Here is a 15,532-nt window from a genome sequence, read left to right as displayed (position 1 = left end):
GGCGCCAGGGGGTGCGGTTGGGGCAAAATGAGATTTTTAGTGCAATTTATTCTATGGGTAAAATTAAGTGAAATTGAGTGAAATTAAATGAAATTAAGTGAAATTGAGTGTTTCCCCGATTTTGCCGCACCCCTTCGGCGCCAGCGGGTGTGGTGGGGGCAAAATGAGATTTTTAGTGCAATTTAATCTATAGGTGAAATAGAGTAAAATTATGTGTTCCGGAGTTGTGCCACACCCCCTAGGCGCCAGGGGTGTGGTTGGGGCAAAATGAGATTTTTATAAAAAATTAATCTATAGATGAAATAGAGTGAAATTAAGTGTTCCCGAGTTGTTCCACACCCCCTCGTCGCCAGGGGGTGTGGTCGGGGCAAAATGAGATTTTTACAAAAAATTAATCTATAGGTGAAATAGAGTGAAATTAAGTGTTCCCGAGTTGTGGTGGGACCGTTTGGGGTGAAGTACGTCTGAAGCTACTTCCGTATGCGCGTTTGCGACGGTTTATTACTGCTTGGAGTATTATTAATATAATTTGGTATTATTATGATTACTGCCTTGGGGAATTTTAATTACTATGTGGTAATGATTTCACTAAATTTGGTAGATATTTGTAAGCAATATTTTGTTAAATCATATTTTTATTTATGTAGGTCAAGAGTATACACAATATCCATTAGTTAAAAGTTCAAAAATTGTATATTAAATTTAAAATTTACAACTCCAGTTAGCAGTCCCACGGGATGTCCAAAATAGCAAAGTCTCAACAATGGCTTCAGCAAATGACTTCTTATCCTTAATTACTGATGTATCCCTAAATAAACAAGAAAAGCAAATCGAATTATGACTAATTAATAAACGATGTTTAAAAACAAGCTCACCTTTATAGCTTGACCAGTTTCGCAGCAAACTTTACAGTGACTAAAAGTGAAATTTACATTTAAAAGATGAATTAGTTACACTTTGACAGAATTGAATAATAAATAAATTACAATTAATCTAATTACCTTTAAATCTACCTTTAAGAATCAATTTTCTGGCTTGAAAATAATTTTAAACACGAAGTAATTTTCTGGAGATTGTGCTTCTTTTGTATGAGTGCGCGTTAACTTTATTATCGAGTTTGGAAAAATATTTACCGGAGTAGTAATAAAAATACACCGCATGAAAGTTTTAGCTCATTACCCGCTAGCTAAATGATTTAATACGGCGCAGTATTATTCATGTTCTCTCACTGCAGTATTAAATTAATATAACTTGGTAACTTTACGATACCGTTCGAGTTTTCCCGATAATACCAAGCAATAATAAATACATTTTTTGTATTATAATGAATTTTGGTAAACAATTTTATTACTGTGATGGAAAAATCAATGTTTACCAACTGCTCGGTAATAAACGAGTTTGCATTTTTATTACCACAGTTCTAAGAGTGATAGAAACTAATACATTCTTTGTTACGCTATCATATAGCCATTTTTAACTTTTTTCAAAACTTGGCCATTTGAATGAATTCTGAAATTTCATATTGCAGTCAGCGTTTTTGAAAAGACACCATTGTTGATGGATGGAACTATGGAACTATTTTGGATGAAGAATTTAATCTGTATGTCATACATTCATTTTGTTTGAAATTCTTTCAAAGATTAAAGAAAATCTATGAAAAATTAACCCATACTGGTAGTTACGTAGATATGCATACCTCTGAAATGAAAATCAATACTGTATAAAATAAATAATGAGAATTAAATGAAAATCAAGTAACCCAATGCAGGAAAAAATGTAGGCTTTAAATCTCAAATTTTGCACATGAGCGTCATTACCTAATTAATCATGCCAAACTAACCCTAACCTTTTCGTGATGCAAGCGGACTATTTATGTCGTTTTGGTTAGTTAGTAGAAACTAATGCACCTTCTTTGTTATGCTAGTGGGATATGCATATGTGGTTTGATAAAAATAAAAAATTGGCCATGTTTCAAATTCATTCAGTCAGCCGACAAAATCGGATACAATTTCAGCGAGTGTGTTAGATTTATGTGATGTTCCACCACATTCACACATACAACATATCATTGTACGGCGAAAGGTGAATACTATGCAAGGATTTAAAGTCAAAAAGAGTGTAACACTTAAATCAATAAAATCATCTCACATTTCTCATTACACTTGAACTTTGAACTGCCATTAAATTACCAATATTGCACACCCCCCTCTCCCATTCAAGTACAATAGATTTCTCATAAATATCATGTCACAGGACAAGAACACAGTTACATTTCTCCGAATAAAATCACAAGATGGGAAAGATCTCAACTTGTTCACGGGCATTTACTATCATGTTACAGTTAAAAGTATTCCCAATGGAATCATGGCTTTTGAATCTGAGCCTCGACAAGAAGGATATCTGATTCAACTTGCTCTCAACAACCTGGAAGATTTTGACACAATTATTGATGAAGATAATGCACCTCAAGCAGGGTCACTAGCAGCTCAGGCCTTGTGGACCATCCTCCCGGAAGTTAACAGCAAAGAAAATGAGTATCAAATAAAAGTTTTATCACATCCGGAAGGCAAATTAACCTACACTCATGGTTCCAGTTGGGGTGGTAGGTAAGTATATAGTAAATATATATCTAATCCTCTATGATATGTACTTATCGAAATAATTGTATGATAGAATTTGATGCATATTGAATCAAAATTAAGCTCTACTTATTTTTTTTACATAGGTACATGGAACTCGATTTCACAAATGCGGAAAGTTACGATCCAGGTGCAACCATGTATTCGTCTTGTTTGTGGTATTTTCGTCCCTGTGAATTTTCAGATTATTTCACAATCCATAACTCAGATCCCAGAAGGGATCCAAACTTTGTCACATTTTCAAACGAACCATCCGAACGGGGACAGCTCATGCAGCTAGGAACAAAGGAGCTCGACAATTATTCAGTCAAAGGCGTGTTTCGTCAGGTGAGGTGATCGGATGCCATTTTCCATTATGCATTATTTTTATTTATATTTATTATTACGCATTATTTTCTATTATGTAGGATGCATTATGGCAGTTTAAACCCAAAAATTTTCAACTATTTGCCCACATAACGGACTTTCACTTTGAAGTACCATCAGAGTCCCAAATATCTGACGAAGCTTATCCAGTTGTTATAGCGGAGGAAATATTCTCCTCGTCAACGACTAACCCAGAAAATTACAAGGTTAACTTTACCACTCAAATTCCAGAAACATTCAAACTTAACTTTTTGCAGTCCTTTAAACCCTTCCCCGAAAGAAATATCACAATTGACACGTCCTGCTTTGTTGGGAAGAATAAACTGAAATTTCTGAATGTGCAAGAACCCATGAATTTTGAGAAAAAGTTTGGATCAAATACGCAATTTATTTGTTTAACCGACACAGAATATAATATCCAGCAAGATTTTAAGTTTCCACATGAGGAAGATGTAGAAAAACTAAAGGTGAAAGGTTATTGCAGTATTGTGAAAGAATTGGAGATTCCGTTTATAGCTACAGTGAAAGTGAAGGCAATTGCTGATTGTGTAAATGCCACAAATGGGCAAAAAGTGGATTACTTTCAAATCGAGGATTCCCAAGTTATCGAGTATTTGCTAAAATTTGAAAAATTTACAGGAAAAATAAAAAATACTCAAGAAAAAATCCAGAAAAATGCAGGTTTCGGCAAAAAAGTCAATATCCAGCAGCAAAGTGTCTGCAATAATGACACTGCTGTAGATTGTGAGGTGAGTGGGAGGCTAAGATGTACCTGTGGGGTTGATACGTACCTAGATTTCAAAGTTATTAGTTAACGAAGCTGTGTATTATCTTTATTTCTGATGAAATTAATAATAATAACTGATCTGACTTAATCAGTGATTAAGGTGATTAATATATTCATATGCATTCTTATTTTTTTCATGATTTTTCATGATACACTTGTGTCAGCATTGCCTCATCGGAAGCGCGTTGCATTTTGCACATTAGGAAATTTGTTGACATTCATTTCATTCCAAAAAATTCTAACAGATTTGTTAATTTCAGTAATTTCATAATAGTTTTTCACTTGACTGATTTTTCTTCTGTCCTCATAAATGTGCACATATTCTTAAAATTCGTCAGTGTGAGACACCTCATCGCTCAAATTTGCAATGGGCAAGAATTTGGAACAGCCGGATGACCAACTATATTGGAGAGATAAACGCCTTCGTGACCGCTTGGGATTTGCTCTGGAACACGATAAGCTCTACAAGGATATACATTTCCTCCTCGGAAAACAGGAAATCCGAATTTCTGCTCACAAATTAATCCTGAGGTAAAAAATTCAAACTATACCCAAATTATGTCAGGCAGGATTATATTCAACTTACCAAAATTACAACAGACTCAGCTCAGTCGTTTTTGAAAATATAATAACTGCCCATGAACAGCAAGGAATTGATGAAATTCGACTGCCCAACACATCACCAGAGGTGTTCCGTAAATTATTAAAAGTATGTTCAAAAATAAATGAATCAATAAATAAATAAAGTTGGAGTAATTGTGGCTAAATTGTGAATTTTCAACAGTTTGTCTACACGGACGAAATAGAAATGTTCGACTTGTCCAAATTTCTCGATGCGGCTAGGGAATTTGGTTTCTCGAAATTGGATGAACAAGTTCTCCAGGTTCTCAAAAAGACTAAACTAAATGTGGACAATGCAGCATACCTACTCGACATTGGAAAACAAATGAACGACAAGGAACTGGAGAGCAATAGTCTGAATTACATTGTAAAGTGGGTCGACTATAATGAATTTGAAGCAGACATCAACAATTTATGTTTATATTTTATAATAATTATTATGATATTGCATATTTTCAGCAATGGGAAACAAGTTTTAAATTCGTCTAGTTTCGTGCAAATCTCTCATCTTGGCCTTTGTCAGATCTTACTTGAAGATAGATTAGCTGTTGACGAGTTAGAAGTTTTCAAATCAACTATGAGGTAATAAAAAATAAAAATCAAGTTCAATTACTTTGTTACCAACAGACATGCATTGTACATAAATTTTTGTAGATGGGCAGAATTTCAATGCACTAAATCAACTTTATCTCCAAGTTCGGAGAATATCAGGGAAGTTTTAAAAGATGCTCGGCTCTATATACGTTACTTTCAAATTGACTATGAAGATTTCCTATCTCAAGTAAAACCAACAGGGATTTTAGCTAGTTCGGAATTTATTCAAGTTTGTAAACATTTTGCGGATCCTACAGTGAATCTGTTAGGGTTGCCCATAAAACCACGAGCTGTTTTGCGTAAGTAAAAAAAACAGAAATATTTCACAATATTTTGTCAGTGTTCGTTGTGAGAAGTGTTTTCATGTGACTCTACTTGTTACCTTTGCAGCTTCAGTCCAGAAGAAGCAGATAATTAAACAAAATATTGAATATGACGACATGATACCAGCCAAGTTAGCGAAAGTAGATGACAAAATTTCGAATGGTCCACCACCACCGGAAGACGACCGAACAACAGAATTTCGAATGTTTTCAACATTTATTGACTTTCGCGAATTACTCGATTCTATTCAGCAGCGATATGGAGTTTCAAAAGTGATACTCCACGATGTAATCGTACAAAATGCAGAGTGTTATCGAGGTCGACGTGTACATTTACCCAATTTGGATACGTTTTACTTTTACTTGAAGCCAGATGATCCAGCCCTGGCACCTCCTGCATTACTCCCTGATCGAAGCTTTATGTGTGGACTAAGTAGCAAAGATTTCCTGTTTTTCGAAAAGAATAGAATAGTTCCATGGGAGTTTAAAGATTTGTGGGGATTAGGTATTGAAATTCTTTTACATGTCAAGGGCCTAAGAATACTAGACATAAATCAATCCAGAAAGGAGCTTACCTTATCATTTCCTCATGTAGTGGAAGCTGCAGAAATTTTTTACAGCCTGACCGAAGAGACTGAATTGAAATCATTGTGCGTAACTGCATCAAATTTTGCCGAAGTCGAAGATGCGTACATCAGCAGCATGGATTTATGTAGCGTATTTTCAGCCACATCCAATAAACTCACAACTTTGGTTCTTCAAGGAGTGGAATTCAAGAATCCAATTTCAGCCATCAAGTTTATAAACCTGTTTCCGAATCTCAAATATTTAAGTTTATACATTGTCAACAATATTTCAATCGATTTCCAAATAGATTTACAGCAACGAGCAACTCTTGAAAAAATTACTTTATCCAAGGTTGATATCAAAACTTACAAAAAAAGAAAAGGAGTCATACCATTTGTTAAATGTGAAGAATTATATCTAGATGTATGCTCATGGCCTCCAGTTTTCGGAGAACACTTTTCGTTGTTATTTCCGAACCTGAGGAAAGTTGTCATAAGATCTATGGGCCATTGTCGTTGTTCAGCTCGGTTGTTTACGGAACTACTGGAAATAAAACCACTTAAACACATTGCAATATGTACATATCCTGGTCCTGAAGATCCTGCTTTCAACAATCCAAACTTGAATATTTTCTTGCCTCCCAATGGTGTAAGTAAAAAAGCAGTGTTCAACTTTCTTACCAAAGCGGGTGTGCAACTTAATGCGGAAGGACCAGAAGTACCAAATTTCATTCTGGAAAAGAATTTCGACGCAAACAAATGGAAAACTATACCAGACGCAGAAAACGACCTACTGGATCAAATGCACTTTGAGTTATCCATGTTGGACAGGTTCTTTGATGATAGGTACATAACCAAGTTAGTTCATTAATTAATGATATGTACATTATTTATTATATTATATAGTTATACAAAACTACTCTGTACTTGTTCCTGCATTTACTTTTTATTCTGTGATAATACACCAAAATATTTTCATCATGACCCCTAGTAATAATTCTCATTCGTAGATGATCAATATTTTTGGACCTCAATTTCAATCAGTCCATACATACATATTCTTTCCTCCCTATTTAGTGTCACACAAATTACATGAGGTGGGTTAGCATTAAGCATTATTGGTTAATACATGCATATGCGTATTTGAGTTCAAGTTGTTTTACTGCTCTGTAAGTAAAATCTCTCTAACACATCCGGATAATCCTTGTTTGTTGCATATTAAATATCAACTTTTCTAGGTAAGTCTCCTGACGTCCAAACACCTGACTGACACATTACCATTTGTCAAATATCTAGTAATCCACAACAGTATGAAGTTAACTGGATGCTATTATTACGGTGGTGGTGACAGGATTTTAAAGTTATTCAACTTGGTCTTTTATCCTTATCTCTTGTGTTCATTTGATTCATTCGGCTGGCTGTTATCAAACTCACCTTGTTTCTTTCTACACAGTATTTGACACAACTGCAAGGAACCATGTAATGATACATAATGTATCACGCACATCACAACTGTACTTATTTATTACGCTTTATCATTTACAAAATAAAGTGGTGAACATAGATCTTTATTTTACATACATTCGTTTCACCCAGTGCGGAGTAGATCAATGGAACCCACCTTATAGCTCGCTTTCTACGCTTTGTACATAAAAAAATAGAACTTTCCACACAAATATTTCACAGAATTCTAATTTAAAATGACAAGGGATTAGATGAAGAAGAAAAGTATTTATAAGAATATCTGTTGCTTACATCATCTCATACCTTACGACCCATAATCAGCGTTACGCCGTGACTCCAGCATGCAGTCTTCTGCACAAAGCAGGAGACAAAGGTAAAGCCAAAGCACAAACAGGACCAGACATAGTATAACAATACAAATAATAGCAGGATTTCGTATAAGGTAAGCAGCACATAATACTTAATCCAATCTTCATACATTGTACATTATTGGTTGATTGACGATAGCTTTCCGTATATATTAATGCTAATTTCCAAACCATATTTAGCTTGGGATAATTCAACGAGATGCCAACTGGATCTTTTTTTTTAAACGGACGAAGAGATAAACTAATAATATTAATATTTAATATTGTGAATGACAAACGGTACAATTCATGATGACAGAATTCAATTACATTCTCTGGCTGCTATATATTAGGCTGATCCAAATATGGTTCAATCGTCAAACTGGTTTTTGGGTGGTACGCGATTGATTCTTGACATTCTTCCAGGCAATTTCTTACACTGTGAGTGCCGAGCTACCCATTTTTTGTGATAGTAATTTTAGTGTCATAAAATATGATGCATAAGTTAAAGAGAGGAGATTTGTGCTACTGGAACAAACCTACTTCAACTCATTGTCTCATTTCGTACAGCGTGGAATAAAGAGATTTTCATTCGTCTCAGGAGATCTTTTGCATAGCCCAAGGCAAGAGAATCGACCCACAATCAAACCAAGTCACAAATATCACTTCGCCTTAATTGGACTTTATCCAGCCTCAAGTCAAGTAGATAGACCTGAATTTATTATTATTATTTGTGAGCCACCAAAGCGGTTCTGATTGTGTGTCTAGACGTCACACAGTTCCGTACAAAGTTACAAACCACAATGGCGTCTGAACATTCAAGTGTCAGTGATAACCACAACGCAATCTCCGCTGAGAAATGGGCTGCAATCTGCCTCCTGACATCTCTCTCTATAATCTTTGGACTGTTTCCCTTTTTAATTTTCTCCTGTTATCGACGAGTGATTCGGACTGACACCGTTTTTTACAAAACGGTCCTGTCTTCACTCTCCAGCATTTGTGGTGGTGTTCTCCTAGCTACAACAATGCTGCACATCCTGCCAGAAGTTAGAGAAAAAGCAGCTTCTCTTAGCAATGAAGACGGATTTCCAAGAGTTTTTCTAGGATTCACGGCTTCAAATGAGCCAAGACTTCCTCCAGCCGAATTTCTCATGATTTTTGGATTCTGCCTTATTTACGGACTAGAAGAAGCGGCACAGTTCATGCTGAAACTGAAGTGCAGTTGTAGTACAAGTCTTAGAAGACGTCAAAAGCATAAATATTCTTCACAACATGTGAAACAGCAAGAGCATTTTAGACTTGGAACAACGTATGAATTGGATATGGAAGTTTCAGACAAGAAATATATCCAGGCATCAAGTGGAATAGCTATGACGGAGTGTCAACACTTGGAACTAATTAAACCGGAATGCAAATCATTGCAATTTGACCAGCCTTGTGAATCATGCGACTCTCCGATATCTATTACCTTGTCGCACTCGGATTCGTCCAACTCAACATCTTCTTCTCCCAACAGCAACCTGAAGGGCTCTGTTCTTACCCTGAATCATTTGAAGGAGGAAATTGCCACCCCTTTTGGGTTACTCAGGTCTCTCGTGTCTTTGTTGGCCTTATCATTCCACGCCGTCATGGAAGGCATAGCGGTTGGAGTTGGCAAAGTTAGAAAAAAAACAGTATGCAATCATGGCGAGTTGTTAATGTTCAATATTCCTCTTTTCAGAACCACTCCGACATTTGGATGACATTTGGAGCCATTGCTTCGCACAAATGTATCATAGCGTTAGTCTTAGGTATGGAAATGATGAAGTCGAATATGAACTGGAAAACACTGGTTGCCTCCATTTTCATGTTTTCTATTGTGTCGCCAATCGGAATTTTCATTGGATCGATTATGGTCACTGGGGATGGTAACTCGGGATGGATAGTTGTGGTTGAGGTACATATTTACGACATATTTTAAGCACTTGCATATGCAAAAATAGATGTATGATGATGATAACATGTTTTTTTGTGTATATAAACGACCCTAAAATAGGGACTGGCATCAGGCACGCTTCTGTATATAATTTTCTTCGAAATTCTTCCGCCCACCGATTCCCACGAGAGTTCTGACGAGTCCATCAGCCTAGAGAACAATACCACCGATTATACTTCTGGGATAAAGAGTAAACCCCGTCACGACAAAAAATCAAAGCTTAATATCCAGGGATTGTTAAGATTTGTTGGGACATTTTTAGGTGTACTTCTTGCATCCTATTTAATAAGCATTTTCCCACATGTACATAATAGTCATAGTAGTTTAAGTCATGTCAAAGCGATAGATTCTACTCACTCATTGTGCGGCGAGCATGATCATGTATAGCACATACTTAATAAATATGCAGTTGAAATTGCCATTATGCATTAGTCTATTATACTTCAGCGGACAAAAAAGATTTAGTCAGATTCCTAAAATTTATGAATCATGAGCATAGTCTATGATCGTTTGAAGTTCGAGTAACATATATAATTAACCAAATATAATGACCTGATTATCTGTAATCATAATTATTAATGTATTTATATTTCTGGTAATCAAACAAAATTAAAATGTTATGATTTTGCTAAGTTTGTATAAATAAAAGTTGACAGAAAGTATCTAGATAGTGACGAATATTAATAATAAACTACTTACCTACTTACTGTTACATACTATGTGAGTCATTATTCTATGTAGTTTTGTGTCAATGATGTTTCGGACTCAATTACTCGGCGGATTACCAGCTCTGAGTTATCTAAACAATCTCTAAATACTACCAACAAATGTGCACATGAAAATATGAGTTATAAATTATTATGGATATACAAACTTATTTGTTAGGTTTATTGGAATATGTTGGGGTTTCATTCATGAATGTGATACATAAATATGCCAGTCGCTATATCCATAAATTGCGAGTATGCGAAGGATAGTTATTGCGGAAATTACTTTAATTCGCGTCAATATTTGACCTTCATTTTAGTGACCCAGTTACATCTCTTTCGTGTCCATATCTGCTTTAAAAATCAGTCAAGTCGGGAAAAAATCTATTGATCATGCAAAATGTTTCGTGAATGTATGGTCATGGTCAGATACTTGATCATGACATAATTTCATTTCTTACATTTATGTACTTTACACAGAACTATGTGCACAATTTTAGCATTTATCTACTATGGTCTTTGATGTACTTATATTGTTAAGTAGTTGTCCAGATAAGGATACATTTGGATTACTGGAGGTGGTATAAACTGGACATTGACATGTCATGTTTAACAACCGCTTTATTCAATTGAAGGGCAATAAAATCTGACCATTATTAACATCACACGGATTATTTAGTTAGTTCTTAATTTAGCGTGTCTGTATATTTAGCAAAATGGGGGACTCTCGTAAATGCGAAAAGTTGCACCAAATTCCTGTCTTGTACGTTAGGGGGGACAATTTTACCGTGGGCTATACAATAGTAAGTAGAGAGAATTGGACGCAATTTTAGATTTCAGAACACATAAAGGTATACACTGTACATGATTTTTAAGGGTCGGCAATTCAAATCCTTGATTGAGGACAATCTTTCAAAATCTGACTACTTGAAAAACTCTTTGCTTCCCGTTTATAAAACTGAAGAAGGAAAAACGCTCTACAAAAAGAATCTGGAATTATGCAAACGGAACTTTCCTGAATATGTTCAGGAAATTCAAGGGATGGCTCAAGGGTCAAATGTACCTTTTCATGAAGTTCGTAAATAATAAATACTATTTACATATGTGTAATGATTGAACAATGCGTATCATGGATAAAAATATTCCTGAACCTTCTCTCTATTTCAGCTATTTCTTCTCAATGTCGAAGTTTTCTTTGTCTCTCGAACGGAAGTGTTTGAAAATACGGATCAGGAAGGGAATGGTTGCTCCTCTATTTTGTGTAACGGTGACCAGGTGCATTTTTTGTGACCTTTACTGTTCCTGCTAAATATTCCTCACCCAAATAAAAAATCTGCATTTTAGTTAATGCTGGCACACAACGAAGATATTGGACCAGAACTTCTCAATAACGTCTTTATCGTATCAGCCGAAATACTTGACAATAATGGCGAAAAGGTAGAAAAATTCACAACGTTAACTTATGCAGGATATCTTCCGGGTTATACGATGGGCTATAACGACCAGGGATTTATCTACTCCGTCAACACCCTTTGTCCGTTAGATATTCTGAATGAAAAATCTCGTACGTACGTTTAAATACTCCAATTTATGGTTCGTACAAATAAATTGTTTCACAATACAGCCAGAAATTTCATTTCTCGAGCTCTACTCCGAGCCAAGAATTTGGAGGAAGTTGTAGAAATCATGAAAGACAAAGGAACTGGAATATCTGATGGATTCAGTCTAAATGCTTGTTTTGTAAACCCCAATGGGGACAGCGCACCACAAATGTACAACATAGAAGTCTGCCCAAACAAGAAAGGGGATGAATCAAAAGTTGATGTTTTTGAAGTCAAGCCAGGCGATACTTATGTGCATTGTAACATGTGAGTCTCTAAAATTAAATGCAACCTATTGTGAGTTCCTATATTGTTATGGCTTGCATTTTGAATAGGTATTTGCGAATGAAACCAGCAGAATTGGAAAAGGCTGCTGTGAGAAGTGGGCATCGACACAGGGCAATCGATAAGCACCCAGAACCCAAAACCGCTGACATTGTGCGAAATGTTCTCTCCGATCGAAGCGATCCTGATTTCCCCGTATTCCGATGTGGTGAAAAATTGCCTGATAACGGGATCACAGTCGTAGTTGGTAGGTGCAAAATTATGCTTGATCATCAAGATCTTTGTAAGTATGTAGCTGCACAATTCTCAATAATTTTAAATTTTTTAGGAGTATTCGATATAACCAACCGCCTGTGGAACATTTACAGCGACAGACCAAATTCTTCCAGTCCTATCGCAGTGTTGCCTTTGCAATTTTGAGGTTAAATTAGGTTGCAATTAAAAAAATTACTCATATATCTTTGATGAAGTAAATGAAGAATTAAGGATCCTATGTAACTTATAACTTCATACTGACGTACTCGAAGTACGTTTTGAATATGATTGTATCCAATTTATTTATTCAAGTTGCCATTAAATCTGCTACATACATAATCAGCACGTTGTGCATAATGTAAATATCACTTTTCATTTCTATGATGGCTCGGTGTCGATTAATATAATTCCAATTATTTTCATCAGACCAATAGTAAATACTAAGCACAATTCATGACTCGGATAAAACAGCATTTTTCAAGTATTGTGCATTTAAACAACTCACATTATACATAATTCATGCAAGAGTATGGATATGACGATTCTCATTCCACAGAATCTATCTTTATACACACTCTTGTTGCATTTGTAGTTTTGCATTTCTTCTGCATATTTTATTACTGCAACCGCCCCTCTGATTGACATAACAAATTATTTTCAATTGTGATAGTTAGAACTTGTAAATGGTAAATTCTGATAATTTAAACCCAAGTAGAGTATGAATGCATGACAGTTGTTTCACGATTACTATGCAGATGCAAAATACATCTCGTTAATTGTTGGCAGTGCACAGAAAATACATAGTTGACATCATATAACAAGCAAAAGTCATTCGTTTCGGAACATAATGAAAGACTCAACTAACACAGTTAATATAATTACAAAACAACCTGCCGATAAAGTTCTCGTCGAGTTAAGCATTCAATGTGATCTCAATTCCTATGAGGAAAAATACGAAAAATCCAAAAATAGAAAGGATACCACTATTTTGAAAAGTATTAACAACGTTTTGACATCGTGCTGCATTTATTGTTGTGCCGAGTGCATTAATGCGTGACGTGAAACTTAAATATTTAAGCAAGATTTTTTAAACAAAATTGAGCCAGAATAAATATCCAACATTTTTGTGTTACGTATGTAAGCGCAACAAATTAAATTATGCATTTTCTACTTAAAGTTCCGTGAGAAGTATCTAAACTCAGATTTATTTAAGCAGATTACAAATTTAACATGACATCCATGATGTCACGAAGATGCATCCTTGTGGACTCAACTTCGATTTTGTCTCTAAATTATTTAATATACTTCCACTGATTTTGTACCTTATTTTATGTGCTAGTCAATCAGACATACCTATGCCAATTGGGTTCATTATTTCAAATTCAATAAAATAATTGATCACAAAGACAAGACCTTTTATTCATTGTACTCGTACCTAATTACAATTATTAGTAAGTACATGAGAGCTCGTAAAGCTAACATTTTTTTTATGCAGCTTGATTATGGGAGAAAAAAATAGATAAATTAAACGCAAACATAGCGATCATAACCAAGGTGCAAAATGAAGTTCGAAAAATTGCTTCAGCACCATTACCAGTATTGCAAAAGTCCGACGTACAACAAGTTGAGCACACATATCTGTAAAAAAAATGGCTTGCACCATTAAACCTAAATGTGTACATATGTATAATTTAGTTATATACGAACTCACATTCTGGTCCTTTCCCCCATCACAACGCAACCAGGTTCACATTTGCTTTGTAAAGTACAATTTCTTTTAATTGCAAACGTCTTCATTGGAGCATGACCCGTACCGTTGGAGAGCGAAAAGGCAAACTTTCGAACCTTCGCCAAGCACAATCAAATATTAAAAATTATCGTATTTTTAAGAGTATTAAAAAAATGTACCAAATTGAATACTTACGGAGCAGACATAACTTTCGTTCAGACATTGTTGAGGAAAACCTTGAAAACCACTGCCTGGGAGGGAATCACGAGTCCAGTGACGATGGACCTCATTATTCGTCTCTCCATCATCATCCCCATCCACCGAAATTGATGCCGGAGAAATGGATAAACTAGAAAAATTCATGCATTCCATTCCATTCGTTTCTGAATAGCACTGTTTCAACCAGAAAATGGAAATGTCAACTTTTATTTATGTATTAAAACTGATATCCACACTGATTTCGTACCACGTGGCAAGTCAGATTCTTGGGACGTTCTTTAGGCACCCCTAAAGTAAAAATACAATATACAATTAATTTTTTTGTGTCGATCCGCTAGAATAAAACAGACTTTATTATTACCCAGCTCGTGAAGGGTGACATCAGTTTTGCTCATCCCACTGGAATGCTCGCCATAAACGGAGTCGCTTTCGTAAGAGTGGTCAACCTCTTGGTACTGATAGCTTGGCGAAACCAGAGTCACTGAGGAGATGACGAGGAAAGCCAGGAAGGGGGACGACGGCTTTGGAAGATTTGGAGGTAGTTGCGCCATACTCAATCTTGACACAATATAAACCAATGCTACATTTAAAGTTCAATAACTGAATGATTCCTCCCTTTAGCTACTTACTAGATTCACTGTAGTGATTACATGAATTCAACTTTCTCTCGGTTAAGTACTTTATAAATAATGTGATATTTACGATAATATTGTCATTTCTTTAGGTCAACTGAATCAGATGGAATTATGTATTTTCACCCTCCGTCTCGGGTACCATATACGTTTTATGCAGGAGAAAGTTCTGCGCATGAGATTGCTCTAGGATATCGATCGATAATTTGCCCGAGTAAAATCTCCCCATTGCATAAATACTCTCGCAAAACTCTCTCTCTCTCTATTTTTGCAAACTGGGTAAAACCAAACGAATGGACTAGCATAATATATCACAAGGTGGTTCTGCCACCGCACTTTCGTTTCCTCGATTTTGAACCAACTTCTCCTTTTGGCTTCGACCGCAAAACAGAATACAAATTCCGGACTGAGGAGATGACGCT

At 35.6% G+C, this 15,532-nt stretch overlaps 5 protein-coding genes and 1 long non-coding RNA gene across 8 annotated transcripts; 4 read left to right on the top strand and 2 right to left on the bottom strand.

The window, feature by feature from the left end:
• Positions 1–617: 617 nt before the first annotated feature.
• On the bottom strand, positions 618–2,347 carry LOC110847746. Its single transcript, XR_002547685.2, has 3 exons — positions 1,002–2,347; positions 876–915; positions 618–808 (listed from the first exon to the last, which is right to left on the bottom strand). It is a non-coding gene; the product is annotated as an uncharacterized LOC110847746 (long non-coding RNA).
• LOC110845808 lies at positions 1,261–3,904 on the top strand. Its single transcript, XM_022092320.2, has 5 exons — positions 1,261–1,385; positions 1,529–1,600; positions 2,342–2,606; positions 2,726–2,966; positions 3,047–3,904. The coding sequence occupies exons 1-5, from the start codon at positions 1,325–1,327 to the stop codon at positions 3,818–3,820; spliced, it is 1,413 nt and encodes a 470-aa protein (XP_021948012.2). The 5' UTR covers positions 1,261–1,324; the 3' UTR covers positions 3,821–3,904.
• Positions 3,905–4,007: 103 nt separating this feature from the next.
• On the top strand, positions 4,008–6,890 carry LOC110846163. 2 transcript variants are annotated; one of them, XM_035849247.1, is made up of 7 exons: positions 4,008–4,323; positions 4,393–4,501; positions 4,577–4,785; positions 4,873–4,995; positions 5,068–5,306; positions 5,398–5,835; positions 5,926–6,890. In XM_035849247.1, the coding sequence occupies exons 1-7, from the start codon at positions 4,160–4,162 to the stop codon at positions 6,765–6,767; spliced, it is 2,124 nt and encodes a 707-aa protein (XP_035705140.1). In that variant the 5' UTR covers positions 4,008–4,159; the 3' UTR covers positions 6,768–6,890. The 2 variants fall into 2 exon arrangements, with proteins under 2 accessions (XP_035705140.1, XP_021948503.1); XM_022092811.2 differs by having other exon boundaries at positions 4,009–4,323; positions 5,398–6,890.
• A 464-nt stretch (positions 6,891–7,354) lies between these two features.
• Positions 7,355–10,394, top strand: LOC110846062. The gene is made up of 4 exons (XM_022092679.2): positions 7,355–7,802; positions 7,909–9,365; positions 9,428–9,643; positions 9,743–10,394. Exons 2-4 carry the CDS (start codon positions 8,511–8,513, stop codon positions 10,067–10,069), a joined length of 1,398 nt encoding a protein of 465 aa, XP_021948371.1. The 5' UTR covers positions 7,355–7,802; positions 7,909–8,510; the 3' UTR covers positions 10,070–10,394.
• Positions 10,395–10,679: 285 nt separating this feature from the next.
• Positions 10,680–12,869, top strand: LOC110846351. Its single transcript, XM_022093070.2, has 7 exons — positions 10,680–11,192; positions 11,266–11,463; positions 11,557–11,664; positions 11,734–11,953; positions 12,014–12,257; positions 12,326–12,522; positions 12,604–12,869. The coding sequence occupies exons 1-7, from the start codon at positions 11,106–11,108 to the stop codon at positions 12,693–12,695; spliced, it is 1,146 nt and encodes a 381-aa protein (XP_021948762.1). The 5' UTR covers positions 10,680–11,105; the 3' UTR covers positions 12,696–12,869.
• A 1,052-nt stretch (positions 12,870–13,921) lies between these two features.
• Positions 13,922–15,269, bottom strand: LOC110846352. 2 transcript variants are annotated; one of them, XM_022093073.2, is made up of 6 exons: positions 15,108–15,269; positions 14,840–15,058; positions 14,726–14,766; positions 14,455–14,652; positions 14,242–14,375; positions 13,922–14,168 (listed from the first exon to the last, which is right to left on the bottom strand). In XM_022093073.2, the coding sequence occupies exons 2-6, from the start codon at positions 15,027–15,029 to the stop codon at positions 14,018–14,020; spliced, it is 714 nt and encodes a 237-aa protein (XP_021948765.1). In that variant the 5' UTR covers positions 15,030–15,058; positions 15,108–15,269; the 3' UTR covers positions 13,922–14,017. The 2 variants fall into 2 exon arrangements, with proteins under 2 accessions (XP_021948765.1, XP_021948764.1); XM_022093072.2 differs by having other exon boundaries at positions 14,840–15,036.
• Positions 15,270–15,532: the final 263 nt, after the last annotated feature.

This window comes from Folsomia candida, unplaced genomic scaffold, assembly GCF_002217175.1.
Source record: "Folsomia candida strain VU population unplaced genomic scaffold, ASM221717v1 Fcan01_Sc003, whole genome shotgun sequence".
Taxonomy (NCBI): Eukaryota; Metazoa; Arthropoda; class Collembola; order Entomobryomorpha; family Isotomidae; genus Folsomia; species Folsomia candida.
This window is presented reverse-complemented; position numbering and strand designations above follow the sequence as displayed.

Excerpts from the sequence above, each read along its gene's own strand:
- LOC110845808 (XM_022092320.2), top strand. The coding sequence starts at position 1,325 with ATGAATTTTGGTAAACAATTTTATTACTGTGATGGAAAAATCAATGTT. Across the intron at positions 1,386-1,528 it reads CAATGTTTACCAACTGCTCG|TCAGCGTTTTTGAAAAGACA; the intron begins GTAATAAACGAG and ends TTCATATTGCAG. Across the intron at positions 2,607-2,725 it reads GGTTCCAGTTGGGGTGGTAG|GTACATGGAACTCGATTTCA; the intron begins GTAAGTATATAG and ends TTTTTTACATAG.
- LOC110846163 (XM_022092811.2), top strand. The coding sequence starts at position 4,160 with ATGGGCAAGAATTTGGAACAGCCGGATGACCAACTATATTGGAGAGAT. Across the intron at positions 4,324-4,392 it reads GCTCACAAATTAATCCTGAG|ACTCAGCTCAGTCGTTTTTG; the intron begins GTAAAAAATTCA and ends AAATTACAACAG. Across the intron at positions 5,307-5,397 it reads AAAACCACGAGCTGTTTTGC|CTTCAGTCCAGAAGAAGCAG; the intron begins GTAAGTAAAAAA and ends TTACCTTTGCAG.
- LOC110846062 (XM_022092679.2), top strand. The coding sequence starts at position 8,511 with ATGGCGTCTGAACATTCAAGTGTCAGTGATAACCACAACGCAATCTCC. Across the intron at positions 9,366-9,427 it reads TAGCGGTTGGAGTTGGCAAA|AACCACTCCGACATTTGGAT; the intron begins GTTAGAAAAAAA and ends TCCTCTTTTCAG. Across the intron at positions 9,644-9,742 it reads GATGGATAGTTGTGGTTGAG|GGACTGGCATCAGGCACGCT; the intron begins GTACATATTTAC and ends ACCCTAAAATAG.
- LOC110846351 (XM_022093070.2), top strand. The coding sequence starts at position 11,106 with ATGGGGGACTCTCGTAAATGCGAAAAGTTGCACCAAATTCCTGTCTTG. Across the intron at positions 11,954-12,013 it reads TATTCTGAATGAAAAATCTC|CCAGAAATTTCATTTCTCGA; the intron begins GTACGTACGTTT and ends TTCACAATACAG. Across the intron at positions 12,258-12,325 it reads ACTTATGTGCATTGTAACAT|GTATTTGCGAATGAAACCAG; the intron begins GTGAGTCTCTAA and ends CATTTTGAATAG.
- LOC110846352 (XM_022093073.2), bottom strand. The coding sequence starts at position 15,029 with ATGGCGCAACTACCTCCAAATCTTCCAAAGCCGTCGTCCCCCTTCCTG. Across the intron at positions 14,653-14,725 it reads AGAATCTGACTTGCCACGTG|TGCTATTCAGAAACGAATGG; the intron begins GTACGAAATCAG and ends TGGTTGAAACAG. Across the intron at positions 14,169-14,241 it reads ATGGGGGAAAGGACCAGAAT|ATATGTGTGCTCAACTTGTT; the intron begins GTGAGTTCGTAT and ends TTTTTTTTACAG.